Here is an 18,603-nt window from a genome sequence, read left to right on the forward strand (position 1 = left end):
CACCAGAACAACTGAAATATTGCTCTGGGAAACACAGTACAGTCCTGGGGCCTGAAATAATCTGGATGGACAGTTTGCCAACTTGTAGGGAACCCTTTCCATATTGGCTCACCTGCTGAGGAACAACTGCACATTGGCCAGAAAATGACAGTAAGAAGAGCCTTGCCGGAGCAGACCAAGGGTCCATCTAGTGCAGCGTTTTTTTCCCACAGTGGCCAAGCAGATGCCTCTGGGAAAACTACAACTCATGGAGGATACGGCTGTCAGTAGCTACTAGTCCTGATGGCTACATGCTACCCTCAGTATCGGGCAGTGAGCCTATGTACACCAGTTGCTGGGGAACATGGGCAGGAGGGTGCTGTTGCTGCCACTGTGTTTACAGAATGCTGGACTAGATGGACCCTTGGTCTGATCCAGCAGGGCTCTTCTTATATAGGACATGGGCGCAACAACACTCCGCTTCCACTTTACTGAACACTCTGGGGCATGTTAAACCACACACTTCATTCATCGCTGTCCTACGTGAACCGAGTACATGCCCTAGAACACAACTAGCACTCTCCAGTTGCTGAATGTTGCAGAGGGAGACTGATCATGAAGGACAAGCTCTCCTCTAGGGAAGCTCACCCACCATTATTAATCTTTTCATGGGCAAACGCCTCCTAAGCGTCTGAGGAACCCTAGACTGCCCTTTGAGAACCACCCGACTAATTATTCCGCGACGGGATTCTTTCTCATCCCCCTCCCTCAGAAGAGCCCCACGGCCTTACCTGATTATGCTGTTGCAGTGTCCACAGAGTGGAGTTCGGCTGCTGGCCGGGAAGCGCTCAGCCCTCTGAATGGTTCCCCGGGCAACAGCAGGAGCCTGGGAGGAGGCCTGAATCGAAGGCGGGGCATACGCTGGTGCTGAGGCAGTTGGTGGCAGCACTGGAGCACCCCGTGGCAGGATATGCTTAGTGACAGTGGTTGTAGTTTTTCCAGGAGCAAATTTCTGGGAGAATGAGTCATCTGTTACCCAGGGAGGACGGCTTGACGGCTCCGCTTGGCTGGGAACGTAAGTATGGGCAGACACTGGGGCCGGTGCCGGAGCTATTGCAAGGAAGGAAAACCAACTTTCATTTAGCAATCTTTATTTTTGTTATAGCAAACCACAGCATTTACCAGAATCATTCTCTTTAAGCCACTGCTGCCTCAGATGACCCTAATTACTGCCTAGTCCATTATCACAAATCAAATGCTACAGGAGATCCAAGGATATCAGATAATCCCCGGCCTTTGGAGCCAAACAAACTATAAAAGCCACCGACTAGCCTGTTTTTGCCTCTATGTTTCTCAAGGTCACCTACAGTCACACTGCAGCAATTAGGTTTCATTCAGAAAAAAACAAATGCATTTGTAGAAATGCGGCACGTAGAATGTTATCGCATATGTGGACACACGTGCACTCTTTTGAAGAACTGTTCTTACTTTCCCTCGTGTTCGGAATGTAGTGGCAAGATATGGAAGGGCCTTGAGACACAGGGCATTTCTACATGAGGCTTTTATCCCACACCTTCACCGAGGCTTCTGCTTCCAGATTCTATGCGAGATTAAGATTGACTCCTTTACATGTGCTTTTTTCTGGGGTTTTTCTTTCTCTGCCTTTCTATATATTTGATTATACAACCATGAGATGGTGCCATGGTATAGCAGAATTACGCAATTACATGGAGGGTTTCATGGCGCCATTCAGGATATACCAGACTTTCCTTTTTAGAAAAGAAACCAGGGATAATGGTTCCAAAGCACGGGAGAGGCTGTGGATAGGGATGCTGGAGAAATTCGAGATGGACTAAAATGACCTTGGATTTTTAAGAATCCGACCTGCGGAATCTGCTGTGGAGCAACCCCCTCAGGCCATGCGGAGTTCGTGGACTTCTGGATGATTTTTTTACTTTCCCGAAATTTATGCATATAAATTCATAGGAAAATATGTAAGTTTCTGCTGAGGAAGTGCTGAATGGAATGGGGGACAATACGCTAAAAATTACTTACTAAGGTAAATTATGTAAATACTTACGTAAATACCTTTGTAAATACTTACATAATTATTTGTGTGTTTTTCTGCATGATGAAAAAAAACTACTCACATCTGTCCGTAGGCGGACAGCAGAACAAAGAGACCCCTGACAATCCATGAAACACAGACGGAGTGGATTTTACATAGTCTGTACATCCCTAGCTGTGGAAGACGATGACGTCATTTGAAGGACCTGCAAACTACCGTGCATGAGCAATCATGAGCACACAATAAAAGCCTCATGTAGAAAGGCTCATAATGTCCTAAAAATCTAAAAATGTCTGTGTACGTGTGCATATTATTTGACAATCAGTAATTGAAAAAAAAAAATGTACATGGCTTCATTTCAGTTTGATTTCCTCTTCCTCTCTGAACAGGGGTTAAGATTTGTGCTCAACTGTAACAAAACCATGATTTTTTCCAGAAAGAAACGTGTCAAGGCAAATTCCCAAGCCAGCCAGGCCTGTGGCTCACATGCATCTCACAGCATAGTTCTTTCAAAATGATGGAATGGAAAGTATTTCATCTCCGTTATTACGCTGCTTCCTGACTCCCCCGTAACGTCCCTTTTCTTCTATTAAAAGCTTTGGGATTTGCCTTGCTTCCTGAAATGCCAGTGCCTCCACCCCACTCCCCACCCCCACCAACTTGCTCCTGGTTTCCTTCCAAGATGGCTTGTTTCCCGCCCAAAGAGTTGGTTTGATCTGATGGCAGCAATTAAATTCCCTAGTATTGCTTGACAGAACAGCTGTGGTATTGTTTGATGGCTTACTGACCTCTCCTCCCAGTTTTTACTGATCCATAGGGTAGCTATATGGTCCCTCCTGAAATTCAGCTGCTTTCTGAGAATGCCGCCATTGTCCTGGGCTCTAATGTTATGCACCACCATCCTTATAATACCTCCATTCACAAACAGCTGTTATGCCCAGGGTGAAATAGCCACCAGCAATTAACCCTTTGCAGACACCAAACAATCAGGGACTCCTTCCACTAGGTCTTTTTCTCTCCTGATCAGCAGTTCTTTCATTCTCCTTGTATTCCAGTCAGACGGGCATGTGTTTGAGCAAGATACATTTCAACTATGGCCAGAGAAATTAAGTTGTGTTCAGGCACGTTTCCCATACTGCTGGCTGTAATGTTATTTGTTACTGGACTCAGGCCTGGCCCAACCATTAGGCAGAGTGGGGCAGCTGCGTTTTGGCTTCCCCAGCCATTCCTTCTGAGCCCTCCAGCCATTCCCCTCTGTGCTCCCTAAGCTAGCCTGCTGCCCTCAGGTATGGTGGTTGACACTGTCCTGTAGCCAGTATTGAAGTAAAATTCAGCTGCCAAACCTGCTGGCTTCTGTATATGGGGGAGTGGGAGGGATGACTTGTCATTTCAGGTGGCAAAATGACTTGGATTGTCCTAACTGGACTGTACCACTTCAGCATGCCAGTGGTGGTTGGGGTAATTGTCTCATAAGCTGAGCATGATGGCAATTGTCTCTACCACTAGTTTTCCCGAGCACCTGGTATTCAAAGGTACATTGCCGCTTAACATGGAGGTTCCATTTTAGCTATTGTGGCTAGTCACTGTTGGGATGGACCTGTGCCCAAAGAATGTGTCTAATCTGGTAGGACTCATGAGGCTCTTCTTTGCTGGAGATATTTAATTAAAGACTTGACAGCCATGTCTCAGGGATATTGTAGCAATTTACATTGAGCAAGGGATTAGACTAGATGACCTCCAAGATTCCTTCCAACTCTGAAATTCTATGGTTGCATGATAGTAGGCTAGCAGCAGCATAGACCAGATTTCTAAACTTGAGACTGCAAATGCTTTAATTTGACTCTCCTCTATCAATAACAAGCATCTTGTAGACACTCATTCTTGTTGATTAACGGTGCCTGATGAGCACCAAATTAAGATTTGAAAAATTCTTCTACTATTTATTTTAATATATTTATATCCCACTTTTCAATTAGAGTCCTCAAAGTGGCTGACAATATTTTTAAAATACAATAGATACAGCAATAACTACATGCTTTAAAAAACTATTCTCTGTTCCTCCTTCTATTCTATATTTAAAACAAAGCCTTCTTGTGCGTGTTTTGTTTTGTTTTGTTTTCCTTCATACGCAGCAGCTCCTACAGTATATCACTGTATCATAAACAGACATCCCCCACCTTGGCTTCGGGCTTCTTTTTTCATGCAGAAATGGTAAACAGAGTTTAAAGATTTCTGAACCAGGTCCCCTCCGACCCCAACCACTGTAAGCCTCCGGGTGCTGCTATTTCTGTCTTACAGTATTTATTAAGTCAGTCAAAATTAGAGGGCAATATTTCACTTCTAATTGTCAAGTTTAAAAGCCTCCCACCTCTGGCACTCTGTAATTAAACAAGGTGATTTCTTGAGTTGGTAGAGTTCCTCTTTTCTCTTTTTTTAACCTACTCAAGAATCAGCACTTGCTCATTTAAACATGAAATTATCCCCCTATCTCACAAAATTATTCTTTATAAGTGCTAGAGCCTAGAGCCCCTTTCACACATTCTATGAATGCACATGTTGGGGTGGGCAGCAAATGCCCAATCTGCACATGTCCATTTCAAAGCTATGCATACAGTTCCTGTGCTGTGTGTGTGTGTGTGTGTGTGACTCTATCTGCACAGTCACAACACCTGAAAAAGCTGGGCTCTTGATCATGTGAAGAGAGCCCTACATGCATATGGTATAGGTGGGTGGGCTCTATTCATACCTTTGAAGTGAACACATGTACAGCAGAGGTGGGGATTGCCACAGTAATCATGCCCCCACCCCACGATGAGCGTTCACTGAATGCTTGAAAAGGGCCAAGCTAAGCTAGGGCCAAGTCTCCATGGCTGCCCTTAGGTTCTACAACAGGGGTGCAGAACCTCTTTCAGCCCAAGGACCGAATTCAATTTCAGAGAAGCTCTCGGGGGCTGCATTCCAGTGTTGGGTGGGGCCAAAGGCAAAACAGGGCAGGGCCCCAAACCCAAAATACCAGAATATTTTAGTTTAAAGCTCTGTCAGTAATAAAGTCTTGGGAGAGGACTTTCAGCCTTTACGGAACTACACAAAAGCCAAGAAACCATAAAATGGCTGGTGGTTGGGGGAAAGGGGTGGGCCAGAGAAAAGGGGTGTGACCATCTGGGGAACCCCATGGGCTGGATTTAGCCCCTGGGCCTGAGGCTCTGCACCCCGGTTCTACAGAATAAAGCAAATGGACTCCATCCAAGGAGTCACTGACAGCTTTGTTCTCAACGGAGGAGCTGAGGGTGGGGGGAGTTTTAGACTTTAGCCTGAGAGTTTCCTTAAGTTTCCTTTGCTTTTTCCAATATAAGTGAATGGCTACTAGTCTGTGTTATAGGGAAGGGTGATATGTTATACTGGGAGACAATATTATTTTGTGGGGTGGTGGTGGCAGAAACCTACTCAATACATGGCCTGACCTCTACCAAGATGAACCCAGTGAGTAGGTGTGTAACTGTGCCCCCACCAGGGATTCCTACAACATACAGTCTCTTCCTGTATCCATAAACATCCAGTACATCATAACAGTGAGCATTTCACTAGACTTTAATAGCAAGAGGATCTAGATGTCTGACTGAGTTGGATCATCACCATTTGTATAGCACTTCCAAGTGTTTTAAGTGCTTCTCATGCACTGTCTAGTTGTAATCCTTACAACAACCTTGTTAGGTAAGTCAGTATTATTATCCCTCATATTGCAGATGGGCAGAGGGAATTGAGGTCAAGAGAGTGTGGTAGGCCTAGTGCCTCTTAGTGAGTTCATGAGAGATGAGATTTGAACCAGGGCCTTCTCTGCTGTGGCACCCTGGTTGTGGAATGCCCTCCCCTTGGAGACCTGATTGGCGCAGACGTTGGTTTTGTTTTGGCAGCAAGTTAAAACATAGCTTTTCACCAAAGCCTTTGAGGGCTAACTGAATTCCCTAAAGTTGCATACTGTTTTAACTGTTTTATTGTTTTAGATTTTCTAATTGGTATTAGCTTGTTTAATGGTTTAATATGCTTTTAGCTGTTTAAATTATTATTGTTTTATGCTGTTTAAATTCATTTTATCTGTATGCCGCCCTGAGATCTTAATGACATAGGGCAGGGTACAAATGTTTTAAGTAAGTAAGTAAATAAATTTATAGCTCGGTCTCTTAGCCACTACGTTAAGCCACAGCCACATAGCATAGGATGTGAAAGGTAGAGTGATCATGAATTGAGTTATCGTGGGCTAAATAACACAGAATTAGCCACACAGCATGCAGGGTGCATGTGGCCGCTGTTTTGAATATGCAACCGGCAACTGGGGGTTGTAGCATATCATGTGAACCCGGCCATTGTGGGTTAGTCAAGGGTTAAACAACCGATACTTAACCCTTGATTAATAGTTGTGTTAAGTGAGGATTGTTTAACCCTTGATTATCTCACAATGGCTGGGTTCACATGCCACGCCACAACCCCCGATTGGAGGTCACATATTCAAAATGGCGATCGCACGCACCCTGTATGTGCTGTGGCTAATTGTGAGTTGTTTAATCCACGATAAGCTGCCATGTCATGCGAACTGGCCCAATGTGTTGTGTGTGAGGACATCATCTTTCAAAATTGGAGCGGGTCCTGCCAATATACTTTGGCCTTGATTCTGCTCTGCTGTTCCAGAGGAGGACTCCAAGGTGGAGGAGGCGTCATCTAGTGAGCCATCATCTACTACTCTGGGGCCTTCCAGGCTAGAGGACATGGTTTTGCCAGCCCCCTCAGACTCAGGGCACCCCCCTCCCTGATTCAGTCCTCACCACCCTAATGCCAGAGGAGACAGTGGCTGCAGAATCAGGTGATGGCCCTTTAAGAGATGGATAGTTCTTCAGAAGAAATCAATGAAAAAAATGAACAAATGATAAAATGGCTGAATGGGGGCTGAGCTATGAGGTTCACCTGCTTGATAGGGCACTGCCAACATCAAAACCACACCCCTTTAAAAAGAGAGAAGTATAGTGCTCGGAGCATCTACGCCTATAGAGACTGTGTTACTCTTCCATCCTTCTTTAAAAAGCTGGATTTCTGCTAGAAGAAAAAAGATGGAAGCAGAACTGCTGGGAGGATTGCAAATGGAAGATGACATCATGTGGACCCTTGGTAAAAGGTGAAGGAGCCATGTCAATTCCACAATAAATGCCACATCTGGAAGCCACCTAATATTGTGTCTCGTTTGTCTCTTCTTGTCACTAGTCATTTTATTTGATAAAAGCTATTAGAATGAATGGAATGGGAGTGGAGAATGTAAGAAAGGGTGTTAGAAAAAGATTTTTTTTAAAAAAAACAACAACATGTATTCACAGCTATTAAGAAATGAACGCTAAACCAAATTGGAACCTGTTGCTAGGTAGGGCTGCCACTGCAGAACCCACTGGCGGGTGGGAAGAATAATGAAGATTTTAGTTCAAAGCCAGCGGGAAGGCAAAGTAAACATAAGAAGAGCCCTGGTGAATGGAACCAAAGCCAATCTAGTCTAAGATTCTGTTTCCCACAGTGGCCAACCAGCTGCCTATGGAAAGCCCACAAGCAGGATGTCCAGGTGCACTCCTGCTCATGTCCCCCAGAAAGTAGTATATAGAGGCATCCTGCCTCTGATACTGGAGGTAATATATAGTCATCATGACTAGTAGCTATTGACAGCCTTATCCTCCATGAATTGTCTAAAGTTCTCTTTTTGGATATATCCAAGTTTTAAAATTATTTTTTAAGCAATTAAGTGCATTTGTTGTGATTAATTTTTATGCCCCATAATGAAGAGATACTGATATAGGTACTCTGGAGGAATAATCCCATGTGGCCTGAAAGACTGGGGTGAGGGGAGCTACCTAAATGGCATCCTAAATGTTGCTGGAGAGCCCAGCTGCCAGGCCTAACCATGACAAATGCTGCTACTCTGTCAGCCAAATGTCCTTATCTACATGAGGGGAAAGAGAGATGGCCTCACCACATTCCTCCAGGCCCTATTAACATCCAGGCTAGATTACTGCAATGGATTCCATATGGAATTAGCTGCCTCTGAAGAGTGTCCAGAAACTACAGCTGGCACAAAATATGAGGTGGCCAAACTAAATTGGGACTGACTGCTGTGAACACCTTATGCCAGTATTGCAAATCTTTCAGGGCTGCCTGTTTGTTTTCAGGCTCAATTCAAATTGCTGGTTTTAGCCTTGGAAGATGATGTATCTGAAACACTGGCCCCATCTATATGGCACCGCTTTGACCCCCCACCCCATCGCAACTGCACAGCAATGCGGCTTCGAATCAGCATGCCCTGCGATACACTTGCAATGTACTGCACGCTTCCCTAACAGACTCGCCGTGCCCTCTTTTTTGCTATTATACTTAAATGTGCAGCTGTGCAGTCCCATGAGTGTGGGTGTGCGACACTTCAGTGGCTGTTTTGTATTTGAGGGGCTCTGCTGTGTCTTTCCATCCCTTTTTAGGTAAAAAGTGGGTGCTTTGTGCTCCTTCATTTCCGCACGATCAGTTTGTCAGTTCCCCAGCCCGAGACTCTTGCGATGGTTTGCACTCACAAGCCTGAGTGGTACATGCCTACCCATCGCTCCGAAATGGTGGCTGGAGCGATGTTGGTCCTCCCCCAGCCCCTGGCTCTTGGGTACTGAGTCCAAAAGCAACCGTTGCAAAGATACGAAGCTGTAAAAATGTGAGAAAGTGTGATTAAATAGATGAAAACGCCCCTCTGTGCTTCTGTAACTGCGCAGCTGCGAAGGGATGGGGAAAGTAAAAGGGTGTCATTGAGTGACGCAGGCACTACGCATGCCTACAACATGCCCACTGCAAAATGCGAAGTCAGTTTGGGGAAGGGACAGATGGCTCACAAGCACAGGGAAACCCGTAGCAAACGAAAAACATCGCAGCAAAACGACTCCTTGGAACTCCGCATTTTCTGGCCGAAAACCATGGATGGCTGCAAAGTCATGACTGTGGCATCTATCACGAGGGACCTCGACTCACACCTGCCCCCGAGTAAAAGCCGGGTGTAGATGGGCCCACTGTCTTCTCCCACACAAACCTGCTTGTCAGCCCTATGCATGTTTAGACAGAAAACAAAAACAAAAACTGCTGGCTGGGGAATGCTGTGAGTTGTAGGACTTTTTTCTGTCTAAACATGCATAGGATTGCCCCCTAAGATCTTCTGAAGTCCTTGGATGGCTACCTGAGAGACAGTCCTCTCTCTGGTGGCACCCACATTATGGACCACCCCCCGTGCATGTTTTCGCAGCACTTTAAAAAATATTCTTAGGTGCCAGGTGAAGTCAGCCTTGATCTCTTGGGGGTTTAATGGCATTTGAGAACTGTTTCCACTTTAATGGATTGACTAATGCTACTTTATGGATTTTTAGCTGCTGTATCACTCTTGCCTTTTCATCTGTTGTTTTATTTATTACTTGGGGTTTTAAAAAATTGTTTTTAACATGATGTGATTTTTTTGTTAGCTGCCTTGAGACTTACGTTAAAATTGGGCTATAAATGCCAGAAAGAAAGAAAGAAAGAAAGAAAGAAAGAAAGAAAGAAGTAAAAGGCAATATGGGTGGTTCAAAGTCTGAATGAGGAGAGAAGCCATTCTCAAGTAGTTCTGCTGTTACAAGGAGGTTGCTGGGGTCAGTGCTGGAGTCCAGGCCTTTGGTGGCTAGAGCTGTGTCATCCACTACCCTTAGCCTAGCTTGCATTGCTGTCATGCCCCTGTTCCAGTGGTTGGGGTGAAGACAACATTATCTTTACAGATATGAGGGATATATTTCTTTAAAACATGGAATATGACATTCCTCAAGAAGTCAGGTCAGGCACTGCCTGGAATGCTCACCACACCGGGTTCTTCCCTGTGTGCTGCCCTCTCAGAACAGTCTAGAGACTGGGGCATCTTCCTGGTAGTGAAACACTTTCAAGCGCCATGCTGGCCCTAGGGCCCTCCTGAACAGGAAGAGCTCTGAAAGGCTTCTGTTTGGCCTGGGGCCTTGCCCAAGCAGCACGAGCTGCCATCAGATGTTTTCCTCCAAACATTCAACGAGCATGTGTGCGCTCGCCTGACTCCCAACTCCCCACTGGCTCCACCCCTGACAATTGTGCGTTGAGGCCAAAGGTCCCAAGGTGGATTCTCTGTGTGAAGGTCAGGGGTGGAGCCGGTGGGGCGAATTGGGATGGAGCCAGAGAATGCGGCCCTGCTGTCTCAACACGCCCTGTTTGAATGTGTGGATGAAAACCACTGAAGGGGGCTACGGTCTTCCTGGCTCTGGTGTGTTTCTGTATCCCCCAGGTCATCTCTGACAACGGCCTTGACAAGTTTTCATGCTGTGAACCAGGATCCCAATTTCCATGACAGAAGCTCCTGGTCTCTGGTTAATGTTTTAACATGGAGAATAGTGTTTGTTATTGTCCGTGACAAATGCCTTTATTCTCCAAGCGTTCCAGGGCCCAGCGGCCTAAACTTGGCTACGCATGAACCTGCAAGAGGCACATTCCTGTACTAAGTGCTCTTGCATAGCTTCCTATTGGGTCAGGCCTATTCCACTCTCTTTCAGTTTAGTCTTATTTGAATATCTATTTCTGAAGAAGAATCTCAGAAATTCTGATAGTCTTACTGCACAGCTCTAAGAGCCAAACTGTTAATGCTAGTTGCACAGCATACAGCTGAGGCATGGCTTTTTCTTTTCTCTAGTAGAAGCGTAGCCCTGATTCACATCGGGAGCACAGAGCATGAGAAGGGGAGGATTATATCTCCCCCGTCCTCTGTTTGCTTTCAGAAATTCAAAAGAAAAAAGTCTCCATTGGCATACTGTTGGGAAGCAAATGGGGTGCATGTGTGTTGGACACCCTAACTGGCGCACCATGGCCCCAATTTGAATCAGGGCTGTTTGCACTTACACTAGAGTAAAAAAAAAAAGTTAACCCTCAGCTACATGCAACATGATTAGTTCAACAGTTTGGCTCTAAGCATGTTCAAAAGTTCAATGGGGATTACTCCCAAGGAACTGTGCATAGAACTGAAGCCTAAATTCATAGAGCGAGTGTGGTGTAATGGCTAGAGTGTTGGACTGGGAGCCAGGAGATCTAGGTTCTAGTCCCCATTCGGCCATGGAAGCTCACTGGGTGACTTTGGGCCAGTCACTGACTCTCAGCCCAACCTACCTCACAGGGTTGTTGTTGTGAGGCTAAAATGGAGAGGAGGAGGATGTAAGCCACCTTGGGTTCCTTGCAGGAGGAAAAAGAGGTGGGGTACAAATGTAATAAATGAATGAATGAATGAATGTATGTATGTGACAATAACAAGTACCTCCACTTATTCAAATGTGGTGGGGATGTCATTTTTTTTAACCTATCTAATTTACCTTCGAATTCTCTCATTTAGAGCCATTTCAAACATGGAGGTGCTCACATGGTACTGTCCTCTCGGAATGCACACTGTGGGAATTGCTTAATTGAAAGTGCCTCCAGGTCAAATTTTCCCTTCTTGTAGTAAATTGTAGTTTAATTTACACGTACAACAGAATGAAGTGTTGGAGTGGGCAATACCACTTGTGGCTGGGGGTGGGGAATGCCATTTTTAATGTTTTTCCTTGTGTAAAAACAACCCCCCCATCTCCATGTAAGTAAAAAACTAGCAAATCAGCATGAGAGGCTGAAGCCAAACTTGCTCCTTGCTATGTTCATTTTCTACTTTCAGGGCCTTTTTTGTTTCTTAAACTCTAAATCTATATCTGAGAATGCTAAACAAACTGATTCCTGCTTACAGTCTTAAGTGAAGTCTGTTCTACCATTCCAGGACTCTACTGCCTCATTGCCATGTCATTCTGATGCATATATAGACCAGGCCTTACCCATCAGGTTGAAGGACCCATGTCCATTTCTAAGTTGGTATGGTCACCGGAGAGGGCTGTACCACATGAGTGCCAGCATGCGTTTGAATTGGCTCCTATCCTGCTCGCTGGGAGCTGAAATAGCTGTCTGTCTGTACATGTCCTCAGGATCTGAGAACACTAGGAAATAACTAGGGTATCCTGCCACCTAGTGACTCGATTGGAAAACTACAATCTGCCTCCCTGTATATAATGATTCTGAATGAGTTCTGAAAAAAGCAATTTGGCTCCAGCAGCAGGAATGTGCACATATGCGTTAAATGTAAATGAAAGGCAATCAAACAATTACTAAGCAGTGTAGGAACTCTTACAGGTATTTGGTACCACCAGGGATGGGCCTATCTCAATGATTTGGAGTGAAGCATTTTAAAAACAGCCTTTGTTTTTCAAGGCGGACCTTGAGCTGTTGCCTTTAGAGATGCCATTTCCCTATTAGTAAAGTGGGCACTCCACATGTGGACAAACTGGGCACAAAAATGGAGGAAGGGAGAGGGCTAGAGGGATTCTCTGCAGATGGGCAGGACCCCCAAGGCATTAGGAAACTCCTGTTGCCGCTGTTGTTTTTTAAAAGAGTGCAACCTCCACACCCAGCCATGCCGAACTGTCCTCCCAGGGCCAAAAAATGTTTCTCACATTCACATATTACATTTTCAGGCATATAATTAGGAATAAACCTAAAAATGCAATATATGAAATGACCCCCAAACTCTAGGTCACTGGGGATCAAAATTGGGTGAGACCCTTACTTTTTGTATTGTTAGATAGGAGTTATTGGGATTATTGATTTCTTTGAAAGATTTGTAAGCCACTTTTTAGGGTAGACTATCTCAAGGTGTTTGCCTTGACAATAAAAAACAATGATAAAATCAAAATTAAGAATTAAAACCAGATAGCGCCATATGCCCAAAGGCACCCAATGAAGTCCCAACTAAATTATAGGCTGAGCTGAACAGGTTAAGTCTTGAAGGTCTGAAATGAGGAAGCCTGGCTGACATCAATTAGAAGAGAGTTCCACAAGTGGGGGGCCACTACCGAGAAGGCCCTATCCTTGCTCCTGCCAGCCTAGTTGCTCTTACAGGCGGGCTCACAAAATAGGGTCTTTGCTGATTTCAGAGTGGCACAGATGAAGTAACCTGGACCAAAAACCATTTACGTAAAAATATTTTTTTTAAAAAAAGTTGGTCTCCAGTCATATACACACAGCGGAGTATTGATTTTTTCCTTAAAGTTGTTGTTGTTGTTTTGCTTTGCTCTATTTGATGTAGTAAAGGCCAGTCCCCTGTTAGCCATCTGAAGCCTCCTTACCTGGCTGATAGACTGAAGGCTTGATGCTGGCAGTGGTGACAACTCTGGGTTTGGGAGCAGGAGCTGGGGCTTCGCTGTAGCTTGTGTAAGGAGCTGGGCCATGGGAAGCCGGTGCTGATGCATAAGTCTGGCCTGGACCTCTAAAACCAAAGCAAAGCTATGAGCACATCATGCACATACACCAGAGCATTGATAAAACATCTGGAGAATGATGGCTTCCATAGCATGTTGTGAGATACTACCTGGAAGCCCCAGAGAAAGAGTTTATTACCTAAAAACCCAGCACAGCTGGCGCGCACTTCTATGACTTGCGTTTTAAAGAGTGGGTTAGTAACAGATGTTTAATCAAGGAGAAATAAAACTGTTAGGTTGCTATTAGCATATCCGTAAAACATTTATTACATCAAAGCGCTCAGGGGTTGTCAAGCTATCCCATATAGAAGGTGAGAGCCCAATGGGAAGATGTTCGTTGCTCAGATTCCAGGGAAGACACATAAAATGGGTGGCATTTGTCTGGTGACTGTCCACTGACATAAATGGAAGAAAAGTCACATCTGAGGCACACAGAACAGGAGTGCGGAACCTCAGGCCCAGGGGGTAAATCCAGGGTTCCCCAAATGGCCACACCCCTGACCACCATTTGGTGGTTTCCTGGCTTTTCTGTGTTTTTTCCCCCATTCTAAAAGCTTGAAATGCCTCTACTAAGGTTAGTTACTGGCAACAGGAGCTTTACACTAAAAGACGCTGGTATTTTTGGTATTTTAGCCCTGCCCATTTTGCCATTGGCCTTGTTTGAAAGCTTCTCCAAAGTGGAATTTAGCTCTTGGGTCAAAAGAGGTTCAACACCCCTGACACAGAAGACAGTGATTCACAGTAGCTACAAGAGGAGTCTCATTTCAACTGAACTGTCTTTAGTGGGACCAATCAGGGCTGGCACTATTGTGGAGCAGGATGACCTACCCACATCGGGTGTCAGAGCAGAAGGAGTGGTGAACTGTACTGCTCCCCAACCAAGGGGGCCTGCTGCCACCCTGCCACCTCCAGCAGGTGCTCTGGACAGCCTTGCCAGCCACTCTCCTGCTATGGCATTTGCTGCAGTGAGAGTATGGCTGACAGGGCTGTCTGGAGCAGCCGCCTGCCCTCTGTTTCCCTTGTCATGTGCCTTCATCTTTGCTGTGTGTCAGCTCTATGGAGAGCCGTGTGGCTGGAAGCAGCAGCTGTGGGGCTCTTGAGAGAGGTTGCTGAGCTCTTGTGAGAGCCCTGCAGCTAGAAGAGCCAACATGGCAGCAGCGGCAAAGGTAAGGGGAAGTGGGGTAGCACCCAATGAAGTCCCAACTAAATTATAGGCTGAGCTGAACAGGTTAAGTCTTGAAGGTCTGAAATGATGAAGCCTGGCCGACATCAATTAGAAGAGAGTTCCACAAGTGGGGGGCCACTACTGAGAAGGCCCTATCCTTGCTCCTGCAACTTCATTGGGAGTGAGAGGAGGGGGCACAATGTAGCAAATGCAGCAATGGGCGGGGGGAGGGATGCAATGTGGTGGCATCATGTGTTCTCTCCTGCCTCAGGTGGTGAGAGACTTTGGGCCAGGGCTGGGAGCAATGAATCCACTGAGCAAGGGAAAATAGCTAGATCTCATAGGAGTGGTTCCACTGGATAGCATTTTGCCAAGGGCCCCCTCCACCCTTGAGCATGATCAGGGTTATTACATGTACAAAATCCAAAGAGAGCTCTGTCTCTGACAGCTTTTGAAAACAATTGTCTTTTACTTAGATTAAAACTGTAGGGGTATTCTTTTTAGCACACCTTAATTAAGACTGGTATGACTGGGGTGGGGGCAGATAAAATTACTTTGTGGGTCTTCATCAGATCCAAGGACTATGCCTGGTAAAAAATCATCCTGAATTTTAAATGCTATTGATTTCTTGACTCTGTTATAGTCACAAATTACCATAAAGATAAATTAATATGTATTATTAATTTGTTTAAGTATTTCCTGGCCACTTTTCACAGCATACCCCTTACAAGGGATTGTACACAATAAAATAAGATGCATTAGGGTACATCAAAAAGATCAGATCACAGTACACAGTTTAAGGTTTCTTTAAAAATGTGTTGTAATCAGTTTGTGATGTATTTTTTTCTAGGAAATACCAATCTACGAAAGAAAATATCAATAGGGAAAAAAACAATACTCTATTAAAAACAAAACCCTCCAGTATTACAGTTCAGGTAATAAAATGAGAACATCCAGCAAAAAAAAGCCAAAGTAGGAATGCATATTAGAATTTACAATGTTTTGTGTGCGGGGGGCGGGGTAGGAGGCTCCTGAAAGAGAGAAAAAGCAGATTACTTCATTAATAAAAGATTTTAGCAAAGCTAGATCACCCGTGGAAAGATATCAGTCAGAATTTCTGCTGTAGAAACTTAAACCGTCGATGAGGCTTAGGAAGAAAATAGCCTAGGAATTGAATATGATTTCAAAGAACAGCTCAAAAACACTGAAAGCAGCTATAAGATTACATCTGTGACAGATAACAGCAGGTCCAATTGGCAAGTAAGTTTTAAAACTATTAGTTGTCAGAAAAAGAAAGCCACTGCTGCTGACAAGGTAATTATTTAGATTAATGCTTCACTAACCATCAGCTGGCAAATGGAAAGCAACACACTTAACCGTTAACAACTGCACATAGGAGCACTTTATACCTCTTTTTGGACTGGTAGGTGATGGATGTGGAATGTCGGTTGAGGCTAAAAGAGACAAAAGTTGGTTGCGGTGTTTTTTTTATACAAAAGAAAAGACATTTGAAATTTGGCATAATCTGCTGGGAGAGAACTGGGCACATCTGATCGATCATAGCTTCCAAATAAAAATAAGAACACAGTTTGGTAAGTGTAGCAATATAGTAAAACACATCAGTGTATCTGAAATTAATTATCTTCCACAGTTGTGCACTGAACTGACAGTGAGTCAAAAATTACCTAGTACATTTAAGTTAGGAGGTCCAATGAAGCACTGCATTTAAAGTCAATGGATTATTAGCTCACACAACTGTTGTATTTCTTCAGTTTTAGGAGTCCAAGTATTGACATACAGTAAGTGTCAGTAGACCAATGTATACACTGGCCATGCTCAGATGTCACAATGAACCATGGTTTATTGTGATGGGAATGAGCCTAGTATCTCCTGGCTCCCTTTCTCCTTTCCTTTGCTAGCATAGCTACCAGGAGACCAGAAATGTTGGCTTCCATTTTAGATCAGTCAGTTTAGTTGGTTGTCCAAACCCTAAAGTGTGGTCAATCTTAACTACGGCTTGCTGAAACAATCTAGCTTCATAAACCATGATTTGAAGTTGGGTTGTTTCAAACAAATCACAGGTTAATCACAGTTTGTCAGACTTGGATGACACAACAAGTCACAGTTAATCAAAAACAAAACTTCTGAACTCGTGGCAATGGTGGAAGAGGAGATGGGAGCACATGAGCCTGGGTGGAGGCTAAACTTGTTCCTGTTGTGATAAACCATGGTTTATTGTGACACCTTAACGTAGCCATTGGTTTGTTACCATAGTTGAACACCCAACAGCACAAGGAAAAAACAACAACCATTACACTAGATGTTAAAAATGTTCTAGAGTAAAGCCCCAGACAAAACTAGGATGCTTTCTCTAGTGCTGGTTTTTATCAAGTCATGGGATTTCTTATTGTTGATGGTTAAAATTGTTTGGGTGTGTGTGTATGTGTGTCTGCTGTCTGTTTATATGTTTTTATGTAAACTGTGTTTATATTATGTACAACTGCTGTATTTTAAGGTTTTTAATCTCTGTAAACCACCTAGAGAGCTTTAGCTTTTGGGTGGCATAGAAATGTAATACATGAAATGAAACGAACGAAATTGGGCCTCTGTAAAACTTTTAACAGCTCAGAACATGGTGGCTGTTCCCTTACTGTATGATAGGGAAGCAGAATTCATGTTTCTACTTCTTCAATCTCGGCTAAAAATGTTCTCGTGGTGAATGGTGAATACAAGTAGAGTTCTCAGGACTCCACTTGGAAATGGTGATGGCCTCTTTAAAAAATCAGCAGCATGGTGAAAAAATGCTCTTGCTGCACCTCCACCCCATGAGTATACCCTTTCCTCCCATCTCTGATGGGACACAGCTGAAGCCCTGCTTGATACAGCAGATGGGAAAGAAGGGTGGGAGAAAAGACTCATGTACAGAATCGTGGCCAATCTTGTTTATGCCCAGGGTGGGCAAAATGCAGCTCTCCAGATGTTTTGGCCATCTGCTCCCAGCATTCCTGACCAGCTGACGTCCCAAACATCTGGACAGCCACCTTCTGTCCATCCCTGGTTTATGCCACACTGGTTTGCTATGAGCATCAACTGCACATAGTCTGCAACTGCTTGTGTCTGCCCTTTTGCCAGCTGGGAAGATGCAGGGTTCTTCCGACGTTCTATATCCTGGAAAGGCTCAAACAAGCTCCAAATGCAAGACCAGCTGCCAACAGACAATGTGTACATCTTGGTATTGCAATGGCTATATTGGAAAGGGTTCAGGACAAGCAACACAGTTCCCCTTTCCAAGCAAATTCCACAAGGTGTTTGGATCTATGGTTGGTGGTTATTGTTGTTTTTAAATTCAAGTGGAATTTTCCAAGTATGAAACAATGGAAACATATCCATATATGTTAAAAAAAAAAATGCAACATTTCCCTTAGGAGGGGGAAACTGACTAGACCTGAAGCTGCGTGGGCATGGTCAATCTCCTATGGCCTTTGAATTCCATGACCAGTGAAGTATAGTGTTTGAAGACACAGAAAAGCCACCTATTCCAACCTCCTACCCAAGCAGGACCACCTTTCCTCTCCCTATTTTTCCTCCCCACAGATCAGGCTGTTACAATCCAGACCACAAACGTATCAAAGGTGAAGACCAGATGAACCACAGGAGTTGTTCACAGAGCAATGGTCGCAGATGACTTCTGGCAAAAGAATCGAACTGCACTCTGCAAAGGGAGGCAATCGATAATGTACATCTGGACTGAACAGCTACATTCACAGATCTATCTGTTGACGCTTTCGGATGTTATACTGGCTTTTAAGAATAAGGGTTTTTTAAGCAGATTTTCTTAGTGTCACTTGTGAAATAAATAATAAAGCCTGGCCTTTAAATAGTGCTTTATGTACACCATTTCTGGAAACCTTGCAACAACCCTGTAAGCCTTAGGGAGATAAGGGGATGAGACAGAGAAACAGAGAGAGAGAGAGAGAGAGAGGCAGGTTTGCCGAAGGCTACCTAGTGTGTATATGGCTGAG

The 18,603-nt window shown here is 44.4% G+C and overlaps 1 protein-coding gene across 3 annotated transcripts in view; it reads right to left on the bottom strand.

Moving 5' to 3' along the window:
* The window catches only part of LDB3 (LIM domain binding 3), a 197,083-nt gene that overhangs the window by 8,294 nt on the left and 170,186 nt on the right, over window positions 1-18,603 (bottom strand). For 2 of the 3 annotated variants that reach the window (XM_084845328.1, XM_084845327.1), the window contains 3 exons: window positions 15,991-16,035; window positions 13,285-13,424; window positions 771-1,089 (listed from right to left, as the gene is read on the bottom strand). In XM_084845328.1, coding sequence (XP_084701454.1) covers window positions 771-1,089; window positions 13,285-13,424; window positions 15,991-16,035 — 504 coding nt within the window. The remainder of the gene's footprint in view (window positions 1-770; window positions 1,090-13,284; window positions 13,425-15,990; window positions 16,036-18,603) is intronic. The other variant, XM_084845330.1, reaches the window with a different exon arrangement.

This window comes from Heloderma suspectum, chromosome 3 (genome assembly GCF_057233095.1).
Source record: "Heloderma suspectum isolate Gila_16-S chromosome 3, 16-S_ref, whole genome shotgun sequence".
Classification (NCBI taxonomy): domain Eukaryota; kingdom Metazoa; phylum Chordata; class Lepidosauria; order Squamata; family Helodermatidae; genus Heloderma; species Heloderma suspectum.